Source organism: Platichthys flesus, chromosome 7, assembly GCF_949316205.1.
Source record: "Platichthys flesus chromosome 7, fPlaFle2.1, whole genome shotgun sequence".
NCBI classification, from domain to species: domain Eukaryota; kingdom Metazoa; phylum Chordata; class Actinopteri; order Pleuronectiformes; family Pleuronectidae; genus Platichthys; species Platichthys flesus.
The window spans coordinates 17,673,266-17,696,986 of record NC_084951.1 but is presented as its reverse complement, the minus strand read 5'-3'; the positions used below and the strand labels follow the sequence as shown (position 1 = coordinate 17,696,986).

The 23,721-nt window shown below is 44.2% G+C and overlaps 1 protein-coding gene across 1 annotated transcript in view; it reads left to right on the top strand.

The window, feature by feature from the left end:
* The window catches only part of LOC133957106 (ERC protein 2-like), a 143,959-nt gene that overhangs the window by 52,514 nt on the left and 67,724 nt on the right, over positions 1-23,721 (top strand). The window contains exons 9-14 of the mRNA XM_062392539.1: positions 5-178; positions 6,307-6,348; positions 7,204-7,400; positions 14,507-14,600; positions 18,158-18,310; positions 21,982-22,142. Of these exons, the coding sequence (XP_062248523.1) occupies positions 5-178; positions 6,307-6,348; positions 7,204-7,400; positions 14,507-14,600; positions 18,158-18,310; positions 21,982-22,142 (821 nt within the window). The remainder of the gene's footprint in view (positions 1-4; positions 179-6,306; positions 6,349-7,203; positions 7,401-14,506; positions 14,601-18,157; positions 18,311-21,981; positions 22,143-23,721) is intronic.

Below are 23,721 nucleotides of genomic sequence, written 5' to 3'. Positions count from 1 at the left end.
TGAGAGCCTCCGGGAGCAGAGAGAGCGGGAGGACAGGGTCCGGCTGGAGGATTTGGAGAAGATGAGGAGGGAGAACCAGGAGTTAAAGGACAAACTCGCGGCCCTGCAGCCTCCAAAACTGTTGCAGAGCCAGACCACAAACCCCAGCCTGACCCAGAACCAGAGACCTGATGGCGAGGTCAGTGTGGAATGTTCTGATGCAGTCACAGTATCATAGGCAGGGAGGTTGAGTAGATATCGAAAAAAAGGTGTGTGAGGGTGTAGTCTGTAAGTGCTTGCTATTTTTACTGTTGTTGCAATCACCCCCTAAAAAGTACTTTTATCTGAAATATGCAAAAGTCTTTTCCCAAACCTCATGAGGCTTTATAATTATTTTTTTTATGGTAGAAAAATAATTAACTTTTACAAGCACTCCGCATTGGTTGTAATATGCTACTTGTACCCTGTATTTACACTTCTAACATCTATAGAAATAGTAATTCCACTCTCCTACCTCCCGGTGAGCATGCACAATATTGTTAGCCACCCAAAGGCAAAGGCAAAGGCAAAGGGCCTGCCTGCACTTTGTCCCGAGGGATGAAGGGATGAATTAAGAGAGAGTGATTTATGGACGTAAAAGATCCCTCCATCCCCGCTCAGGTGCCAAGTCAGAGGCCTTGCTGTCTTTTCCCTCTTTCTTTTCCCTCTCCCAGGCTTACAAGCCAGGACAGACCCTCGCCCTGCCAGAATTTATGAGAATGTTTTCTTTTATTCTCACACACACACACACACACACACACACACGTCTCATTCCTGTGAAATGATATCTTGTTGAACGTTGACGCTGAACCACATGAAAGGGACGGCAGCTCAGAAACTCTTTGTAGCAAAGCAGCTTCACACTGCGACAGATGTGTTGCCATGGTTGCCGCTCTGTTTACTCGGCCGCAATCAGACCTGTTGTGTAAATTCACTAGTTCATCAGGAAGACACTGGGTAATTGGGGGCTCATGTCTTTGATTGTTTTTGTGTGTGTTCACGTGTTTCTCTCCGTACACCTGTGCATGTGTGCCAGCGCAAAAACAACTGTTGATGATTGTGCGTTGCAGACGAGTGTGAGTGTCGGCATGTGTTTTGAGTGTGGTGGTGTGTTTGTAGTGCAATGGGTTGTGGCAGGTTGTGAGGCTGTGGATCAATACATTGCAGGTGGGGAGTTTAACCAGACAGGAAGCAAATCTAAGTTTAGCAACCTTGAATGCTCAAATCTGTCAAGGAAGGTAAGATGACGAAGGCGAGAAGAAAGTTGCAGTGACTTATTTAAAATTAACTTAAATGACATAGCTGATCTTATAGTTAGCTGATTTAGCTGTATACATTTTACTTATAAATTCCTCCAGTCGTAGAGCTATATGCTAGACTGAGTAATCAAGTATGCATACCAGCAGAATGGCACTAAGAAGAGGACATACCGCCACCAATTCAATAAAGCAAAGTTATTAAATTACACGCAGAAATCAGTCCGCTAAAAAAATAAAGATTTTATTCTTCTAGATCCCAAAATTTTCCCTTGGTAAACTGTGAAAATATTGAGATACCTATTTACTGACACACACCACATCTTTCCAAGTTTCGTGGTAATCAGTCCTGTAGTCTTTGTGTAATCTTGCTTAAAAAAACAAACCAAACATAAAACAAACGGACAGGGGTGAAAACGTAACCTCCTCTGGCGAAGAAAAAAAGAACGGATAACTACTTCCAGTCGCCACAGAGCTTAAAATGACTGCTGCTTAGAGTCCCCAGTGACCCCATCTGATACTGCAACATGTACTGTTAATACTGCAGCAACAGTCAGACTCCAAACTCCAGTACATTATGCACAGCAAAAAGCCACAATCCAAGGTGACGGCAATCCAGCACAAATACAAATTAAAATGACAATCAAATAATACAAAATGAAAAGACAGTTCCAAGCTATGGTCAAGCCTCTCTGTTCACCGCAGCCACCGCCGCCCTCGGCCTCCCGGGGATTTGCTGCCTCGTCACTCCGAAGGCCCTGTGGTCACTCATCTCCATCAAGGTGGTGGAATGAACTCCCAGACAAAGTCAGGAATGCAGACATCCAGTTCATCTTCCACCACAGGCTGAAATCCTACGCTGTCAGATTATACCTCCGCGCTGCACACTAGCACTTCTTCACATTTCTAGGAATAACAAAAACCAAAATAAACAAAGATTGAAAAAAAAAACAGCAACCGTAGCATGTACTGTGGTTTTGAACACATTTTTTCTTTTCCTTTTTTGAGGTATGCGCCTATCAAGTATGAAAGCACGGACTGTAAATTGCTTTGGACAAAAGTGTCTGTGAAATGGATGTGATGTAATTGTGGTGTAACAGTACAAAAGGAAAAACTGAGGTATTTAGGAATTCTCTTTTTAAAGACAATGATTCTTACAGAAACTATGCAGCCAAATGTGCTTGATATTAAAATGACGAATTGTCAAGCAAATTAGCTGAATTCTTCTTCTTAGAGTGGATTCAGGTAATCTAGGACTTTCTTTGCAATTTTATATTTCTACTTCATATTCCGATATCTGTTTGACTCAACAGAGCAAAAATATCAAACATTTCTGTAATCCTTAAGATGTTTTCCAACCAAACCAGAAGAAAGACTGGAGATATCTTACTCAGAGGAGACATGACGCAGCTTCTACAGTTCCTTGTGCCAAAAAAAAAAAAAAAATCGCATGTATCTGATAATCTGGGACACATTGTATTATCATTTGAAAAAGCTATGTCACCTTTCTCTATGCATGTAAAGCTTAATATATATATATTTTTAAAAAGCAACTTAACAAATGAATGAGACAATGTAAATTATTCATAGAAATTTAATTTATTCATATTAATGTGTAAAATAAATATATATTTTCATAAAGAACAGCTTCTTAAATAAATAAACTATGAGCTTAATTTAAAACTTTCTATTAAAGGTGTATCATAAAAAAACAACATATAAAGCAAAAATAACAAAAACAGTTTATTCTTGTAATGTTTGTAATGTTTCCTATTGGAGCTACTCAGTGAACAAACATTTCTTGCAGGTGAGAGACCATAATCGTTGATCACCTCATTGTGACATCACCCTCATGAGGTCACGTGATGTCCATGCAAAACCTATAGTTAAAGTCCTGTGGACTAATGTCCAAATGTTTAGTGATATTTCTTATATCCTACAAATTGCAGTCGCTGTTTCCCACAATGCATTCTTAAAAGTAGTGTTCAACAACCCATCATGTCGTACAAATGTAAATAACAATCAGAGCAGGGCATCAGAGCACAAATTGTGGCAAACACTTTTATTTCTACATTTAACATGTAATTCACCCTGTTTTTTTTTGCCTGAAAGAATTATTACTTTAGTGTAAACTCCCTTAAAATACATTTTAAATTTGTGGGATTTGCATAATCCTTTGTAAATGACGTGATCACATCTGCAGAGAAAACGAATCGAGAAGTGTTCTTCTGCCGATGAGCTCACATCACTACAGGGTGCTCTTCAGAGAAGTCCCTGTATAGTGAGTAGGCGGTCGTGAGGCAGTGGGAGATTTTGGACACAGCCACTTTCAGGGTTTGAGAAAAACATTCCTTTTGTAACCTCCAAAACAGGCCTCACAAACAGTAAATTACCATTTATCTAAAAGATGTGTAAGAAATTCCTTCATTAAACATTAATCCAAAGTACTTCCTCCCAGAAAACATAAATCATTTTGCCTGACAACACTGATATGTTGCCATTTGCCTCTCAGGCAGATGTGGAGTGTTTGCCATCAGGCCTTGTACACACACAGTGGCCCTCTCACTGTAACTGCAGATGTTTGTATTACTGACTCAGTCAAGCTGTTAGCAGAGCTTTTTATCTTGACCCCAGAGCTCCAGTGCATCATCATCCTCTTCCCATAAAACAGTATTTGTTGATTCCGAGGGTTAATAAAGGACGTCTGGAACTAAACACCAGCTCTTCAAAGAGAAAAACCGTCAAGAGCCTCAGGGAAGACGTTGACCTTTTCCAAACCTTTTTAAAACCAGTTTTTTATTTTACCTACTGTCGTTCTTTTTGGTTGCCTCTTCCTTTCTCTCCTTTTTAAAGATATTGCAAAGATAAGAAGAATCAGACTCATTTAAACATCAGACTCATTGATTTTTGTACTGACAGAGTTAGAACAGTGAGATTGAATGCAGTCATATCTAAAACATAAAGTGACAGAATACACCTTTAGAGGTGAATGGTGTTTGTGTAGAAACTACCCAGCCTCAGCATTGCTGGGTTTTCTCTGACCAGTAGTTAAATAATCCAATGCAGAGTCTGGTGGCCACACATATTTAACTTATTTGTAATATTTACACTTCAGAGAAATTCCTAGGAATGATAATAATAATTTCTCTGACCATATATGTAACCGTATCTTTACTGGCCTTCCCCCTCCTGTCATAATATCACAAATTCCTGCTGAACCCGCCGTCCTCGCAGCCTCTGCGTTCTGCCCGTGTGTGCGTGTTTCCCACTGTAAGAACATAACAAACTGGGTCCCACTTAGGGCTAATGCATTTTGGGCTCTCTGAGATTGGCCTTGATGTGTGTGGATGAGTGTGTGGGGTTAGGTGTGGAGGTAATGGGGTGAGGATGAGGTCAACAATGATTCTGCTTGCTTCCCCCCCCACCTCCATTCACGTTTCACCGGATTTTGTGCAGCCATGTATACATAGGAACATCTACAGCGATGAGCGTTGGGGGCTCTTTAAGGTCATATGCTATAAGGTAATACCATAGACAAGTTATAGTCCAACTGATCTCAAAGCCAAACTGCTTTCGTCTGAGGGTGAGTCAGCCTCGGGGGGGCAACAGCCATTATTTTGGACCTTCCATTCACCGTACACCTTTAAAGTTCCACACCGGGTCGATCGTTTCTCTTCACAAAAGAGAGATAGGTGCTTTAGTTCCAGGCGACATGTTGGCAAATAGCTGATTTATTTCAGTCTTCGTATTCCACTGCTTTTTTTCTTCAGATGAACTGTTTACCTGCTTTAACTAGAAACTCGACCACAAGGCTTCCAGTCACAAAATTGTGTCCCTCGCCTACAGATTCTGCAGATTACCATGCAAAATATGTTTATAGAGTTTATAGTCAAGCTCCATGCACATACATGCTTTGGGTGCATAACTTGCATCTTCAAATGTGTGAGCAGAACACAGGCAAGAGTCCACAATAACGCAGTCATTGACAAGTATCTTACACATTTACAGATGTAAAGCTACATCATAATGCATGTTAAGAGATATATCAATCATTTCTAGTGCACGGTATGCCACAGCCATATCTTTTCATATGCAGGGGCAAACTTGTGCATTGTGTTCATTTGGTAGCTTTGGCATAAGTCATTTGTTCAGACGGCAAGATGTAAAAGTTAACAGACACTCATTGTTTCTCATGTAATGGCACACTCATGCAGAGCTACTTGTACTGTCCCAGATTTATGTAGACTTGACAATAAATTATCCAGTTTGTGTGTGTGCGTTTGTGTGTGTGTGTGTGTGTGCTTGGTGTGTGTGTGTGTGTGTGTGTGTGTGTGTGTGTGTGTGTGTGTGTGTGTGTGCACTTGATGATGTTTAAACACGTGGCCGCCGCTGTCTCAACAAGTTAAACAATCTTCACAAACACAGCAGACGGAGAGGTAAAGACCAAGAGAAAGAGGCAGAGGAAGATAATTCTAGGTTACAAACTTCCTCTGGGATATTTTTTCTCAGAGAAGAAAGAATTCATCAGTGTGTACGTGTGTGTGTGTGTGTGTTTTTTTTTACTTATGAAGGGAAAAAAAGGTCTGTTTGGTGGTCTCATAAATTCGCAGCCAAACAGAGGGAGACAGTAATTTTATAATGATAATGACTGAACTCAAAACTCCACATGAAGGACGCCCCCGGGGAGGCAACTGATAGAAGCAAACCACAGAAAAGCAGGCATCAGACGAGAGGGAGCAGAGTGGGGGGGGGGGGGGGGTGATGAAGGGATGAGAGCGGATGAGAGCGGATGAGAGTACAGATTGGTTCTGCTCTAGCTAGATTGTGACCCTAACCACATATGCACGACTTACCTTTTCCTTAAGGTTGGAAAGCTATTCATGGGATTTGATCTCACGTCTGACCCTGTGTGACTGTCAGTGGCCGACCGCTCACTCCGAGGGGATGTTTGAGATCAGTTACCCGACGGTACATGGTTCTCATGCTATATTCTCACCCTTCATCTGTCATATCTTGTTGTGTTTACTTCCAGGTGCCAGCCAGAGTAGACGGCCTCCCAGCTGTAAGCCCCACGGTATGCTCTTTGACATTTTATGCCTCTAGTTTGTTTGTGCTTGCATGTACTTTGTGTGTGTGTGCATGTGTGTGTGTGTATGTGTGCGTGCGTGCAGAGGCCATCTTAGGACATCTCCAGCTCAGTTTGTCCGGCTCTGCTCTCTCTTGCCAGATTTGGCTCAACATTAATCAGTCTGAGCTGCACTTTGTTCTGCTCAGCTCAACACGCATCAGCCCCGTCTGCCCTTATGGCCATTTCCAGCCATATTTTGTCATTTGTATATTTACTTGTTCAGTCTGAGCTGCAGCCAAAGGTGCCTGCCTCAGTCTGGGCAGCTCACATGTAAGCAATGCAGCAAGCGTATGTGTTTAATGTGTTTGTATGATGCTCTGCTGCAGTCTTAATTGGCTAGAGTCTCAGCACTTTGAAATAAACGTTACTGCATTCATGGAGGGTATACGGCTTTATGATTATGGGGCTCATTTTGTATATTTCATTGTTAAAGGTAGTGTTGGTCATTTACTTCTGAAACACATTTTATCTTAATTGTTATAATCTTTATCACGTCCTGAAAAAAAAGCCAAAAAGTTCATAACATTCATTAATCATTACATTCTGATCAAGAGCAATGATGTCCGTTCTATTTGCTTTATTTTCTTGTGTCTATCTCATATGGGGTCCGGCAGAGAGGTCCGTAGGTAATCATGAGTCCTCCAGTAAAAATACCGATGATCTGCGGCATTCATTGCATGTCTGAAAGCAGCTTATATGTTCTTTGATACTGTCTTAATCATAACTCATGCAGTATATTATGCCTTTAAGAAAAATCTAATGTATCCATCATCTCCATCCCCCCCCCCCCTCCCCCCAAAGAAGATCCAAATCACAGAAGAGGTTGTCAGGAAGTGTCCGGACATCACAGATCGTCTGAGGCTGCTGGAGCAGGAAGTGGCCCGTTACAGAGAGGAGTCTGGGAAGTCCCAATCCGAGGTGGAGAGGCTAATGGCTGCCCTGAGTGATGCTGAGACGGACAAATCAAGCAAAGAGAGGAAAATCTCAGATCTTGAGAGGTGAGGGTCAAAGAATTCAGCGATCATATCCATCACAGGACACCATCTGGGTGTCCTCGGATAGCAGAGTCCCTCGGAGTGACCGGATCCTTGCGGGATCTCGATTCATTCCTAAGTGCTCTATTTATAAAGGAGTAATCCACCAGACATAAACTGTGGAGATTGCGTCCTCCCCGCACTTGAAACCACTTCCATGTTGTCATGCTTCGTGCCTGATGTAATCACACTGTAGAAATGAATGCTGTGACCCACATGTATAGGCACGTGACGTTTTTAATCATTTGGCCTAATGTCTTTTTTCTTTCTTTTTTCTGTGTTTTAATGTCTGCAGACCTGGGTAAGTAGTTCTTAATGTGGATGTGAAATGTACCATCATAATACCACCATCACTGTCCAAAGCCATTACTCTTGACATCGTGCCACGACTGGTGAGCAGATCTAAACCTCCCCAGGTATTAAGTTGGAAATTGGGGCGTTCTGGCTCAGATTGGATTCCCAGAAAGCTCAGAGTTGACTATCCCAGTGGGACAGTTAACGCACAATGCATTTACCCCAAACTATCAAGTTCCTCATTCCTGTTTCAGCAATAACACAATGAGAGGTTTTATACGTTTCCTGATTTATATGACCGGAGACATATAGCTCCTCTATTGTATTGGATTCTGCGAATCTTCTTCACGTTTCATTGCTATCACGAGTGCTGTCATGTGTGTTTTCCTCATATCATACTCATTCTAAATGATGTGCCTGTAAACTCAATTTAAGTGCACTTTTTTCTTTCTGTCTTTGCATTTGTAAAAATGCATACATGTGTTAGTGTGAGTTTTTTTTGTGTGTGTGTGAGTGTGTGTGTGTTTGTTACAGAATTTGCCAGGCAGCCAGCGGCATGCCAGTGCGAGGTGGTGTATCCAGCCCAGACACTGGTTGTTTATACTGTTCTGTTTATTACTGGCACAGTGCTTCTCAATTATCATCTTATTTATGAATTGGCAAGGTTGGGACATGTGCCCAAATGAAGGGTTGTTTAGTGCCAACGTAGATGTACTGCATATGAGTGTGTGTGTGTTTGTATATGTGTGTATGTATGTGAGGCAATCAGCTGCGTGCTTGTGAGTGTGTCTGTGTATGTAGATTGACAGTGTGCGCCCAGTGTCTCTGTTGGTGGATATCCAGCTGCGTGGAAGAAGCCACGAGTGTGAAAACTAAAAACTGAAAAAGATAGAATATTTTACACACATTGGCTCCATCAGGTGTGTTAACGCTAGCTATGGTTCTGAATGGCTGAGAGTGAATCTGGAAGGGCTGTGAGCTCTGGGTCCAGCGCCGTTTCCTGCCTCATTCATTACCCGTTTTACAGACTCTGCACTCTGGCATGGAAACCATGTGCTGAGTCAAACACTGTGGGAACACATGAGCGCGGAGGATAATGGGGATACAGCAGCTCCGGCAGAGTTTCTATCCTCTCTGTTTCCATGCATGTGTGTGTGTGTGTGTGCATTACGTCGCCATATCTGAGTTTTCATGTGTGTGCTTTCCCTCTGCAGCTGTCACCAGAGTGTCGGTCTGGGCCTTTATTTAATTTTCCTGTCACCCCCCCATTGGCACGTCCATCTTATCAGGGCTGAAGCCTCATTAGTGTCAAGCAGTCTCTCATATCAATCTGACCCTTCCCCTCTGGTCAGCCTGCACAGGTCGGAGGTCAAATGCAGGTTATCAGAGGTGAAAACACCAGGTTTTTACACTGCAGCTATAAACACACATAGTGTAACATGCTGATGCGCAGCATGTGTTTGTGTGTCTGCAGGAGCGATAAGTACACACAGTTACTGTACTCTTGATCTGATATAACCCAGAAGGCCTACAAATGTGTGCGTCTGTAGACATGTGGTGTATGACAGCATGGGCGGATGAGTTTCTGTCCCCTGATTGGACTTCTGTTTCTGAGTGTGTGAGATGTGTCCGGGCAGAGGATGAATGTCTTTTTAATCAGGCTGTTTCTGTTGGACCCGGCTCAGATGGCCCGTTAACCACCGTGGGGACGGAGCGAGGGGAGAGACGATGAGGACACAGACACTTTCTCGTCCCGTTGGCAACGCAAGCAAAGAGTGTCAAAGACGAATGTAGTCCGCGGGTCATTGTAATAAATATCTTCCAGCACAGAGGAGAATCACTCGGCTATTTCATGGCTTAGATCTCGTTGTGATCCTCTGCAAGTCGTCAGTAATAACATTAGGCGTTTTTTTTTTTTTTTGTTCACTGTTATGTGTGTAGGTGTAATTCTTGGCTAATCTAACTAAGGGATCGGTGACACTGAACAGACTGTTCATTTGCATCAGCTGTTCACACTTACGCCAATGGTTGGATTTGCTGAACAGAGCTCTGAAAGCCATGGGTGCTTATCTGTAGGAGCACTTTCTGTGAACTAAAATGGAAAAGGTATAAAAAAAATTATGTGAAGTAGCACGTGAGACCAAAGTAGTTCTAACATTGAGATTAGGCAAAAAATAAATAATGAATTATCATCGTTTTTTTATATGAGTTAATTGGCATAGAGCAAGTCCATGTCCCATCCACTAACATGGAGGAGTCTGGATTTATACTGAAGCCAGCCACCAGGGGGCGATTGAGTCACTTTGGTTTCACTTTCGGAGAGCAGTCATGCTTACACACAGGCTGTGTTCTCCTATATTGTGAGGCTGGTACAGTCCTATACCTTTTCAGTGATGACAGCTGAGGGAAAAACAGTCTCACCGTATCACAGCTACAGACGCGTTAAGCACTGTGGTATGTAAGGGAGGGCTTCAGGAAAAGGGAGTGAGTGTGTGTGAGTGTGTGTGTACCTACGTATAGATGTCTGTTTGGACCTGTGTGCTTAAAGTGAGACTGGGGTGAATGATCTGAACGATGCTGGCTGTGAAGAATCACAAGTTTACTGACAAATATCTGTACATTCACACACAATTTATTCATGGGGTCATAATCAAACACCAAAACGCACAAAATAATATCTCTGCATGAAAGTATTTGTAAATGGTGGATTTCTGTCCCATGTGTCCATGGATTTCCAATGGTAATTTAGTCAATGTCAACTTCCTGTTGTGTTGTGTGTATTTGCATCAGCACCGACATATTTTCTCACATTTGAACATGAGGAAAAAAGCTGTTTCTTCCTTCTTTAACCTCTTTCTCTGTCAACCCACACATGCATGCACACAGGCACACACACACACACACACACACACACACACAAGTGAAATGTTATTTGTATTGCGATAAGACCAGACATGTCTTTGCACCATAAAGCATTTATCAGTAATAAACAAACGTGTTCTGTTTGGATCTCTCAACACCGCATCCAGACAAGTGCCACAGATAAAGCCCCAGACTCCCAGTGTTGACCCGACTGCCTCACGCTACACTTTCATATTCCCTCTGAGCCGTCTCCCTCCTCGCTCTCCTTTCCCTTTTGCACTACACGGAGAGAAAACGCATTTCATTCAGATCATATCAGCCTCCTCTTCCATCGCAGCTCGGCCCCAGTGAGTCCCTGTCTGCTTCACATCAGAGGATTTTGTTCCAGTTTGCTGTTTATTAAAAGAGAAGAAGAGGAGACATAAGAATTAAGAGTTATGAAGCGGGAGATCAAAATCTGGAGGGGTTTTTTTTTCTTAAAAGGTTATTACTGCTCTTAACCTTTATTTACCCAGAAAAGTCAACAGAGAGAACATGCCCTTTTCCAGCAACACCCTGCTTAGTATTCACAGTTTCCCACATTCAGATCCGAGAGCGGCCCAGTGAGACCGCAGCTTCCTGCTGTTGGCCCCTCGGCAGCTCCACTGGAGCCAGTTGGTTGCTGCTGGTGCCTTGGCTCAAGGGCACGTCGGCAGTAGGCCTTGAGGGAGGTCATAAGATTATTCCCTCATTTTATTTTGTCCAGGTGAGGTTTGAGTTAAATGAGAAAAAGAAGAAAATAATGGTGAACGGATAATGGAAAAAGGAATAAAAGTAAGAAAGGGAGTGAGTGAGGTAGAGAAATGAAAAAAAAAAAATAGAAATATGTATAAAGATATGGAAGGTAAAGAAAAAAAAATAACACAGCTGTGCTTTTACAGCCAGAAATAAAGCGGAGCTGCTTTTGTTGGAAGGCAGACGTGTGCAGAGCTCCAGGTGGAAGAAGGGAGAGGAAATGTGAAAAATTACTTAAAATGACTGCGCTCATGCACACTGCTCTCTATCTCTCACTTCATCTTTCTAAGAAATGTCAATGCAATGAAATCTAATTTTCCCCCCATGAATTCAGTAATGAACAAATCTCAGCTCCGCTTCATTTTTCACTCACACGCAGCCCGGCCCGGCCGCGCCTCCCTTCACACTCCACGTGCCCTCATTTGTCTGCAGACCGGTCCAAACACCTTATTTCATCTCGCACCGCTGGGTTGATGGGGGCGAATCAAAAGGGACCAGCGCGTCTGCAGGTTTATACACCTGTGCCAGTAGCGGCTGGTGGTGATAGCCGATATGCCCTCATGGCAAGTTTGCTCTCCACGGACACGCATCTGAGCTTGTGAAAACACACACACAGACATCAAAGATCACAGTGTAAGCAAATTCCTCTCCTCCGCCTTCTCCTCCTCCTCTTCGTCGCTGCGTAAATATGTGTGCAAATGAACACACGTGTGTACATTGTGTGTGCATTTGCTTCATTCATAACAGGATTGAATGATACTCTTTATTTACGCAGCACTCGTAAAAATGATAAAAACTCATAAAATCAACAGCCGAGTCATTACAGAAAGAAATAAAGATACAAGCCAGAGACGTGAAACGACACAGCTAATAAACTGTGTGTGTACTTTTATGTAGGGGGGAGTAATATGGGATATATAAATATTGATATAAATGTGGAGCACTCCCCTCCTGTTCTGTCTTCTCTTATTATCACAAAAAAAAAAAAATACACCCTCAAAGGTTTTTTGAAAGGTGCTGTTGTGTGTCTGGCAACCTGAGTGTGTTTCAAATGTATTCATCATCGTGTTGGGTGTATTTCACAGTGATTGCACACCAGCATCTTTCAACTGACCCCCCCCCCCCACACACACACACACACACACACACACACACACACACCATTCTAAGAGCTGTGACAGCAAATATTTGCCCACATGGGGGGGCAACTTGTCGGTTCTGCCCAGAGTAAACACACCAGTGTGGATATGGAATAATAATGTGGCGCGTTTTAGCAGCTGCTCGGTCACAGGCTGTTTACAGTGTTGGAGGGTTCTCTTAAGCGCTAATTTGTCACTGTCAGCTTTCTAACACTTTCTGTCCATTTAAAAAAAAAAAAGAAAAATAGCGTGAAGTCCAAAGTGGGAGATGAGAGCGTGTTTTGATTCTATTTCGAGAGTGTTTGTGAGGGGATATAGATTGTGTGTTAGTGCAGCTGTGTGTGTGTGTTTGCATGTGTGTGTGTGTCTCTTGCTGCATGGGTTTTGTGGATTCATATAGCCTGAATCGAGCATATTTGAGTTCAGGCATATTTCTGTGTATATTAATACATTTGTTTTGTGTTTACGTGTTCCATATATTGGAAAATCTCTTTACACACTTGTGTTATGAGGAGTTAATGGAAATCAATAGTTTTTATAGTTAAGACTTAAGTTTTGTGTTTTTTTGCTGGTGGCTGGAGGGATTATATTTTCAGACGGTTGTAATATCCCTTGAGGAAATGTTCTCAAATCAGGCACAAACATTAACTTGGACTCAAATATAAATTGATTGGATTTTGTTGATTGAAGGTCAAAGGTTATGGTGACCTCATATTCTTGTGGACACGATATTTTAGGATTAAATTCTAGATCAAAGGTCAACGTCCCTTGTCTCTTTTGCCTTGTGAATTTATTGTTTTAAGAAAACCACGACAGAATCCTTTCAAATTTGGCACAAATATTCCCAAAGACTCGCGGATTAACTGATTCGATTTGAGTGGTCGGAGATAAAAGATCCAGGCCCCCTAACCTCACAAGTCATGTTTAATTACTCAGGTCTGTCTTCAGGGAATTTCCTCAAATTTTGACCAGTTGTCACTTGAAATCAAAGCTTAACCGATGATATCTCTACAGTCAAATGTCACAGTTAATGTACATCATGAGTCTGGGAATTGTTTTTATATTGGGTGAAACTGCACTGGTTGACAGAGGCATACAACCACAGTGTGGTAATTCCAGTTAGGTGTAGATGTAATGTAATGAATTTAAGTCAGTGTAATGTCTGGAATTATGTAGATGTGTGTGTGTGTTTGTGTGTGTGTGTGTGCATATTTACCATAGTTCTCTCGTTAAGTATGTGTGGTAAATGACAAGGAGTAGGTTTTAGTGTGGAGGTAAATACACATTCATCCTGGCTGGTTGATACATGGTTTTGCTCTGTAATCAGCTCCTCAATGCACAGTGCTGATGGCAGATTTATTATCTTGCGTGTGTATAAGGACTTGTACGATTTATGTTGGGGTTTTTTAAACACACGCCGATGTATGTGTGTGTGTGTGTTTGTGTGGGGGTGTGTGTGTGTGTGTGTGTGGATGTACAGAAATAGAAACATGGATATTGGTTTCCTGCATCTGTGTTCCTGTCCCCTTATTCGTCCACTTACTTCTTACGCATATTTAATTATGCATGTGTGTTTGTGTGCGTGCTCGTGCCTGCGTCTCCTGTCTACGTGTGTTTGTGTGTTTTCGTCGTTGAAAGATTTACACAGCAGTGTCTCACATCAGTCATCAGTCAAGTCTCGGCTTGTCCTTGTCTGCCGTGTTACTGAGACTAGACACATGCGCTGCTTCAAACCGTCATCTATCTGCATGATGCAATAAGGTGGCCTTGTTTTAACTCTAAAAAAAAAATCTATAATGAAACAAAATTATATAAACGTGATTTACTGTATGCAGTTCATATGAACGTCAACAATAACATATTTTATAGTTTTTTTGAAATAATTTTGAGTAAAATAGGGCCATTGTGTATTGTGTGTAACGTGTGTGCCTACATAAAGATACACAACATCATCAAACTGCGTGAGTACGATCCTCCTCATCCCGTTTTCTCTATCTGAAGGCAAATCAAGTCTCCTAACATCCAGAAGCAGATGGTTCCCGGTGAGACGAGGAAAGATGCCATGACTGATGGACATCCGCACTCTTTATCCCAGGTTTGAATATATGTGTGTGTGTGTGTGTGTGTGTGTGTGTGTGTGTGTCCTTGTTTTTTCATTTAGCTCTTCATCGCCCCGAGTGTTCCGATTGGCTTTTACTAATTTCCCCTACCGCTCTTTTCTCCGATTTCCTTCTCATCTCCTTTGAGAACCTTTCCTTAGAAAATATTAGCTTTTAACCTTCCCACTCTGTTTTATGTTTACTGTCTTCTACACTGTAAATCTGCTCTTTGGAGCCGACAGACCTCTGTTCCAGTCTTTCATGCCTCATTCCTCCCCCCCCCCACCCCACCCCCCACTACATCTGAGAGGCAGGTCTAAGTGGAAGAGACAGACATTAAGTCCGGAAGAAATCGGCTCCAAACGCCAGCCAGGTAGCGGCGGAATAATGGCTCAGATGGGAATAGTAAAGGACTGGATCTGGTCCGTCAGGGGAGAGAAAGTGCCTCTTTTGGTATCATTTAAAAAGTTGTAAACCTGCTTAGGTGTCAACAAGAGTGTCAGCTGTTTGCTCAGTAGTGTTTGTGGGTGGGTAATTGTGTACTTCACTGCAAAGGTATGCTCGGGTGTTAATATGCAGAGTGCAGCCATGCCAGGTGGTTCCCAGCGGACCGATGAAGTAGAGCACACCCCGGCTGTGTAACTCTCTGGCAAATGGAGCCGTGAGGCCTTCTCTCAAATCTGTTTTTGGTGGAGCTATTTTGTTATTTCTGTGTGTGCTGGCAGGCAACTTCCAACATCCTATTTCCTCTTCTAAACCGTGTCTGAGTAGCACACATTAATATCGCTGCAACCTGGAAAGAGGCGCGAGGCGAGTGCCAGAAAAAGAAGGGAAAGTGGTACAGGGACGAGTGCAAGGCAGTTGTGGGATTGATTTCTGGGAGATAGATGACGTCCACAAAAAAAGAGCAAAATGGAAAGTTTCAGTGGTGGTTGTATTCTTTTTTCTCTTTTGTACGTTTGTATTCCAGGTATTATAAAATCTTGGCCAGGAAAAATACTAGTGTGAGAGCAGAGGCAGGAAATCAAGATCAAGTTCAAGTTTATTGTCATTCGCCAATTTGAGAGCCTGACTCATAGTGGATCTTTGACAATGACGCTGACATCATTATTTAGAATTGAAAACAACGTAAAACCTTATTTTTAAATAGTCGAATACAACAACATTTTATTTCAATGATTACGAGAAAGCTCACTATCTGTGATTTAGAGACATTCTCGATATTGTCCCCCCCCCCCCTGGCTCTCGGCCTGCGCTTATCTCTTGGTCCATCAGGAACACAGCACGCTCCGAGGGTAAACACAAACAAACAGGGCCTTTCCTCCTCGCTCCCCTCCGCCCCTCTGTCCAGGAGAGTTTATGTGGGATGGAGAGATAGCATCTCTCCGCTCCATCGTCTCCATCGCGCCACGCTGCACTTCACAAACACAGAGAAAACACACATCGGAAATGTTCACTTCAAGGCTTCAGACAGGCCCTTTATTCCCCTTTTATCTGTAATGGAGAGGCATCAGCGACACTCACTACTTTGTTTGGAGACACATATGATTGCTGTAACTCTTATATTTTGAAATGGGGACAGTAAAAGAAGATTTGGGAACTTAGTGTGAAACCTCTGGTCCAGGACAATTACTTGCATTTTTGTTTTTATTATTAAATAGGAACATGGAGGTTGAAGCTACACACATAACTCTTTTGACAGAGACAGATGTGTGCATGTGTGGGTGAGTGGCTTGAGTGCGCCGGTATGTGCAGAGCTGAGGATCATAGGTGCACAGCTGCTGGAAATGTGCATTCTCTCACTCTCTGCTCGTTTATTTTAGTGATTTTAATCCCTCCATCAAACCCAAAAGGGCCAGACTCCATAATGATCCTTCCCAGGGGCAGAAGGTGATGATTGGTGCTGCAGAGGCAATTATCTTTCCATTTCTCCTCAGTCCCTATATCTCCCTATATCGCTTGTTCCCTTTTCTTTTCCATTCTTTATTTTCAGCCAACAATGTTCTCTTGTTACTAATAAAACTCAAAACACAGATATGCACTGACACACAGAGAGAGGCATATACAGTTTATGTATATATACTGTACATATGCACACGCACACATATGCACACAGGCAGACACTGGTTAGGTTACGCTTGGGGGTCCAGTAGTCGTAGTCCCATCTCAGTGGGGTGCTTGTGTGTGTGTGTGTGTGTGTGTGTGTGCGTGCGTGGGTGTCTGTCGACTGGGCGCAGTCAGACCAGTACTTGTTGCTTCTGGTGCATCGGATTACTGGCCGTCTGTCACGTCCAATTAGGACGTTGGACTGCTGACGCACACAGCCTCCCTCTGTGTGTGTGTGTACGTGTGTGTGTGTGTGTGCAGGTGTTTGTCGCTCACCTCCAGCTGTGTCGTGCTGACGTGACGAGCCACAAGTATCCGCTTGTGATTTGCCCCGTCCCTTTTTTTTTTATCTCATCCATTGCTCCTGCTTTAGTCAGTATCCCAGAATCCGTCATTCAATCAGCCCCTTTTGGTCATTAACAGATAATACATTTATATTCTTATGCATTTATTTATTGTTTAACATTGCATATAGAGGTAGACAGCCCTAGAAATATCTATATTCCATTTTTATCCATTTCGATCGCCCCAACATTGAACATGTGCTGAAACTTATTTTCTCTTCTTTGATATTTATTACACACAGTTTATAAGCCATTCATGTGCATCCTGCGTGTTCCTGGCCCCGTCTCGTAGAATTACTTTCACATTAAATTAATTTCACTCGTCCCTCTGGAAGGTAGCTCCAAACGTGGCCTTAAAAGTGTTTACATGACATTTCTGGAAACTATTGTGGTGTTTTTTGGCTACTGCGGATGCAGTTGCAGAGTGTCTGATTGGTTCAAGCAGAGTTTGCACAATCAAAACACGAGTTTGAGAGTTCAGCAACGAGGATTCAACCCTGAGCTCCACTAAGCTGCTGTTTGAATAAGAGTCTTGTTGTCCGCGTGACTCCGAGGCTTCTGTGCTGCTCCCAGCAACGTGTGAACGTGTGAAACGGAAGGTGAGTCAACTCTTAGAGAGAAAGTCAAAAGAGACATTTTGAGAGAGAATTGCGGGGGCGGGGGTCTTATTGTTCCTGTCCGGTGTTTTCGTTCACAGCTCCTTCACTCAATGTGGAGAAGGATCCATTTCCTCCACTCGCCATAGGAGTCAGAGAGGCCACACACAAACTCCACAAACTCTCCATCTCTTCCTCACTTATCGCCCTCTTCTGTCTTGGCAGCTGCTAAGACGGGCTCGGCTTCTTCTCAGAAGGGTCTTGTTCTTCTCCCACTGCAGCTTTTGACTTCCCTGACTCTCTGTTTTACATGGATTGGATTCCTTTTACCAAAGGGACCATGAGCTACACTGCTTCCCACAGTGTCTTTCACCAGAACAGTTTTGTTCCAATGCAAAAACATTTGATTACGAACATGCGCTCAAAACATTCTCCCCCTGGTTTTTGTTACTTTGCTTCCGACCCTCCTCCTTGTCGTCCTCTTCTGAACCCCCCCCCCCCCCCCAGTTTCCTCTTTTGGCTTCCCAGGATGCCATGCGGGAGACAGCGGAGCGGATCAGGGAGCTGGAGGTGGCACTGAGGGAGAGCATGAACACATCTGCACATAGGGAGGCTCTCTGGGCGCAGGAGGAGGCGGCTCGGGTTCAGGCCCAGAGAGAGGTTGACCCCGACGCTACACACACGGACGGGGCATTTCAGATGCAGCACACACATGCACACACATGCACACACACTCTGACACATGGGTAGTTGCATGCATCCTCACACACCTGGCCTGGAGTGCAGATATCAGGTCACGAAAGGACCAGTGAGAAAATGTTTGGGGGAAATCGCACCCCCATGTGGCCAAGAGTGTCACTGCATGCAGAGGGTGGTTCATGAGTGACTCTTAATCACTTGATATGCAGCCTTTTCAACAGCAAAAATATTTTTTACTGAATTTACAGTTTTCTTCTCCTTCCTGGAATCCGTAATTCAGTTTTACTTCTGCGAACATGTTTTTTTCCTTCAGCGTTGATCTGCTCAGTCGACGCTGAAATTCAAAACTCAGAGAAATCATCACCCCCTCTCATTTCACGTCTCTAATTAAGTTTGGTGTTGCATGCTTGCAAATGTTAACACATGTTTGACTTATTGTGAGTTTGTGTGCATGTAATTAGAATTCATTAACAAAGCTTTAGACTTCGGGCTTGTAGTCTTGATGGAGCACAGGCTGCCTTTTCTGCTCTTGCATGTGCTGCTATCTGTCTGTCTTTCTGATTGCCAGCTGGCCGGTCTACGTCTTTAAGTGAGTCCAAGAAGGTTTCTGTGTGTGCTCTTGTGTGTGTGTGTGTGTGTGTGTGTGTGTGTGTGTGTGTGTTTGTGCTTTTGTGTGTGTGTGTGTGAGTGTAGGTGTGTCTGTGGTGGGAAAGAGAAACAGGGTGAAGGAGTGTGTTTCCTCTCGGTGTGAGTGTGCATTTGAATGAGAATGACCTTGCATTACTTATGCGTGCCACAAGTAACATGAGAGCATTTCGCGGCTAAAAACAAGAACCAACTTTTTTCAGGAAAAATGGAGGCTGTATTGCTTCAAACGCGCACATCATGTTCCTCTACTCAATCACCGCCACAGGCGCATTAAAACACAGAAGCTGATAGAGGAGAGCGTAGACGATGAAGAGAGGATATTGGTGGAGAGAGGAGGAAAACGAAAAAAGGGTCAAACTTAGTTGAAAGAAATCAGTGAGTGGCTACGCTAACTGTGTCCTATTCCTCCTGTTATTCACAATTTCTGCACTTTGCTCACTTGGCTGGAGACTGCGTTCATCGAACAATAATCCGATCCGCCGAGCGGTCCAGAGAAGAGTTTATTTATGTTTGTCTGACTTTTTTTTTGCGTGGACAGGAGTGGATGATTCAGCTTTGCCCCGAGTTCACCCACGTGTAGCCAATCAGGGAAATCCTCTCTTAGCTTGTGACACATTAACACTCGTTGACCCCCGAGAAGTAATCGTCAGGTTACCTCCATTTCGCACCGAGCCGGCACGCAGTCACGCCGGCGACCGAACATGACGCAGCGAGCGGGACTAGAGTTACACTGGTGCTGTCGACACGAGGGCGCACGCCGCTCCGCCACTGGTGCGCTCGCTGGTAGGTGCTGTCAACGCGGCGACCTTTATGAGCCGACGTTACATCACCGCACGAGGAGGCGGCGAGTCGACTTGCCGCTGACGTGCAGTTTCACAGTCGTCAGTCAACTGCTGTTCTTGCCTTTGGAGAGAAAGAGTATGTGTGTGTGTGTGTTTGGGGGGGGGGGGGCAGAAAGAGAGTAGGACAGCTTCTTCTGAAACATCACCTGACCCTGGCACCGTTTCAGAGCGCCCTGCCAGACTCGCATTCTCTCCCCCCCCACCACCACCCCTCTTGCCTCAGAGTAATCAGTCTCATGATGTGTAATGCGCTGAAAGTCTTCCATCAGCCTGACTTGCTGAAATGGAGCATGGGTAATGCCCCGGGTCACTTTTCTTCACACCCCCGGCTCTCTAAGTCTCCTCGCTCCTCCTGCGTGGCCCTCTGGTTCCTGACCTGCATCTGGCACGACTCCCGCTCTCCATCCGCGGTCCTGAGCCTCACTCTTTCTCATCTGCCTTAAGTTGTTTCACCCAATTATCTCCTCCTCACTCCGTCTCCCTTTCTTTCTCTCCTCTGTTCCTGTCTCGCTCCTTCTCCCCCCCCCCCCCCCCCCCCCATGCGGCGTTTGAACTAGGCCTTTGAACCAGCAACACAGACGCAAATGGACAAGAGGGATTTGATTTTCCCTTACCTCTGAGCCCCCAATCAGCTTAGCAACTAAAGGGGCTTTGGGCCAGTCTTAGCGAGCCTTAGACTGGCTGGGGGGGCTTTGCCTTGAAGTTGAGCTAAATTAGCACGCACAGGCTCACCGCTAAGCTGATTAGGTCCCTAATTTCACTAAAATGCATTGTATTCCTTATTAATGATGTGATTGTGAAGTGAGGGCTAACCTGGGTGGTGGACCTATGAGGGCGCAGTTCACGCATATGGATTGATAGACGTGTTTGTGTGTGTGTGTGTGTGTGTGTGTGTGTGCGTGTGTGTGTGTGTGACCCTTGGCTTTAAGATGAAAAGATGTGGATTGTGTCCAGGCTGAAACGGGTCATCAAACCAAAAACGTGGTGTGAGTTTGGATGACAGCTGGATGTCTCAATGATATTTGGTACATTAGATTTTATTTGAAGCGAAGCCTTGTGGGCCATTTCTAGGAGATTATGACTGAAAGTTGTCACTTTCCCACCATTTTCGCATTTCTTTACTCTCCCCCTTTGCTTTGCTTTCTGCCCCTTCCGTCTCTTACTCCATATGTGATATTCATAAACAGTCGGGGAGAACATTATCTGACATCTGTGAAACACACCTAGAAAACCCGGCGGAGACGGAGAGTGTACCGAAAATGTGTGAACGATTTGGCCCCTTCATAAAAGAGGCACATTCCTTTTTTCATGTGTTACCCCATGGAGCGTTTTCCCCTAATGCTTATTTTCTCTCGTTTTATCCTTTGCTTCTCCTTTTCTTTCATTCCCTTTGTTTCTTTGAGATCTAGTACTTCCGAGTTTATTGTTTCACCGTCTAACATCGCAAATCTCACTTTGAAAGATCACTTTCTTTATTCTATCTGTACAAGCACATTGTCTTGATATTGCGTTCACATAATCTGAACGGTCCTGCCTGGTGCTGGATCCTGTTGTGAAGTGCTTGTTGTTAGACAATTAGACACTTCCTGCCCTCGGATAATGACACCCTGAGGTCACATCCTGTCTATCAGACGCTCAGGTTGGACACGCAGACCTCCATGGCTGGAGGGCATGTGTGTGTTTAGAGGGAGGACATGTCGTTGAGGGGTCAAGCATTATTCTCACCTGCTCCAAAGTAGGAGAGGGAGGTAGCGTAAGTGGAGAAAGGTGGACCCTTGTTTCCACCACGGGAGTCAGAGGACATATCATTCATCTAACCTTTAAACCTGAGTCTCAACCGCTCATTTTTGTCTATCAGCCTTTCCTTTTAATGTTCAGGCAGTCATCTCACCACATTATACCGATCCAGCACACACACATTCTGAAATACACATGTGTGTTCCCTTATGACCTGTGCTTTTCCCCTGTGTGTGTGTGTGAGAGACTGGGCATCCAAAAGTGTCAAGTGGATCTTGCATTACAAGTTTTATGGGAGATTCGTACGATGCAATCAACACGTCTCACATATGGGAACAGAGCCACGTGCATGAGTATCCACGTATGTTTTCAATCAGTTTTAAAATGATATATTCCCCTCTACAGCTGGAGGAGCTGATGGGCGCTCTGGAGAAGACGCGACAAGAGCTGGACGCCACCAAAATGCGTCTGTCCTCTACGCAGCAGTCCCTGCACGAGAGAGATGGACACGTCAGCAGTCTGCACCAGGAGAGACGCAAACAGCTGGAGGAAATTCTGGAGATGAAGTTAGTGTCTCACTCATTTGCCTACCTACCTGCCCTATACCAGGCCACAATTGTTCATGCTAGTGGCTGCATACCCAAGACCAAAAAAAAAAAAATGATATTAACAATGGCATGATTCATTCCATGTCTGATCAGGAGTGTTTTCATTTCCTCCCGCACAGCAGGTTCGATGCTGCGTCCGCCAGGAACCTGTGTCTGATGCCGCATTAGGCCCATTTGACCGCTCACTTGTTCACATGTGCATCTGTGCATGTATGCTATATAGACATCAGTGCCGAGGTGTGTTCCGAGGCAGGATCAGCTGTTGTCTCTAGCTGCCTTGTGAACAGCTACGTTTATTGAGGACAGGTGGTGCTGCCTTAGACAGGAGGCCGTAAAAATATGTGTTCGGCTCGTGTGGACGTCTTTGTGCTTGTGTGACGGAGCGAGAGAGGAGATGGAACCCCCCCCCCCCCCCCAAATAAAAAGAAAAGCGCAGGACAGGCTGTGTTTCCATGTGTGTCAGTGGGTGTATGTGGATGTGTGAGTGGAGCAGCTACATGTGCGTTTGCTTTGAGCGCTCTGATTGAAGGAGCATGAAGCCACATATCTGGTTGTCATGTGCCGCAGAGAAAAGCCTTTAATGTCAGCCACTCAGTGCAGTACAAAAGGGAAGGCTGGTACACATCTATTGAAAACACAACTTCATTACGCCTCACAAGCCCCTCTGATCACACTAAACGTGAAAGAATGTGTGTGTGTGTGTGTGTGTATAGTTTACGGCAGACCAAATAAGACAGTGCCCTTCCTCATGCAGCCACACACACGTATGCACACACTTATATATATATATTTGTGATCCAAACCATCTTCCTGTCTGTTCCAATTTCCACCACCCAAACATGAGCGGTGATGTTTAGCAGAGGAAATGCATTACATGTGTTACAGACACAATCCGTGCTTCTAGGTAGGCACGTGACATAAGGAAAACGCTCACGGACCTGACATGTGAATGGTAATGATGACATTGTTTCGCACTCTAAGCATAAATCATTATTATATTACCATTAGAAAGAAAGTTGATGCGATGGTGGGTTGACGTGACCAGCAATAAAGCAGATGGCATTCTTTTTGCTTTTGTGCTCGGGGACTTTGACTGAATACCAGTCTGCGCTGGTAAGAGCTAATGGAAGGGGCACAGGGGGCACGATTGTGTGTGTGTGTGTGTGGTCTTTGTGCGTTCGGCTGTGTGTGTAGAAAGAGGTCGAAGGCTGAGGTTTGGGGTCACTGGTGATGAGGATTAAAGGACTGTTGAATTGCGAGGGGCGAAGCTTCGTGAGACTGACTTGCATCTGAACAAGCTGCAGAGAAACGCACGCACAACGCACGCACAACCTCAGTGGAACTCGCATATAATCACTCACTTACACAAACTTTGGCTTGCGCCTTTAGAAGGGGGCCATTTTCCCACAGCACAGCTCCAGTCCACGTTGGTACAGGGAAAACCATGCAGGAACGATTGGGCAGAGAAACAGAGGTAACAAGAGAGTAGGGTGGTTAGAGTGAAGGCAAGAAGAAGGGGGGAGAAAACTCGACAAGG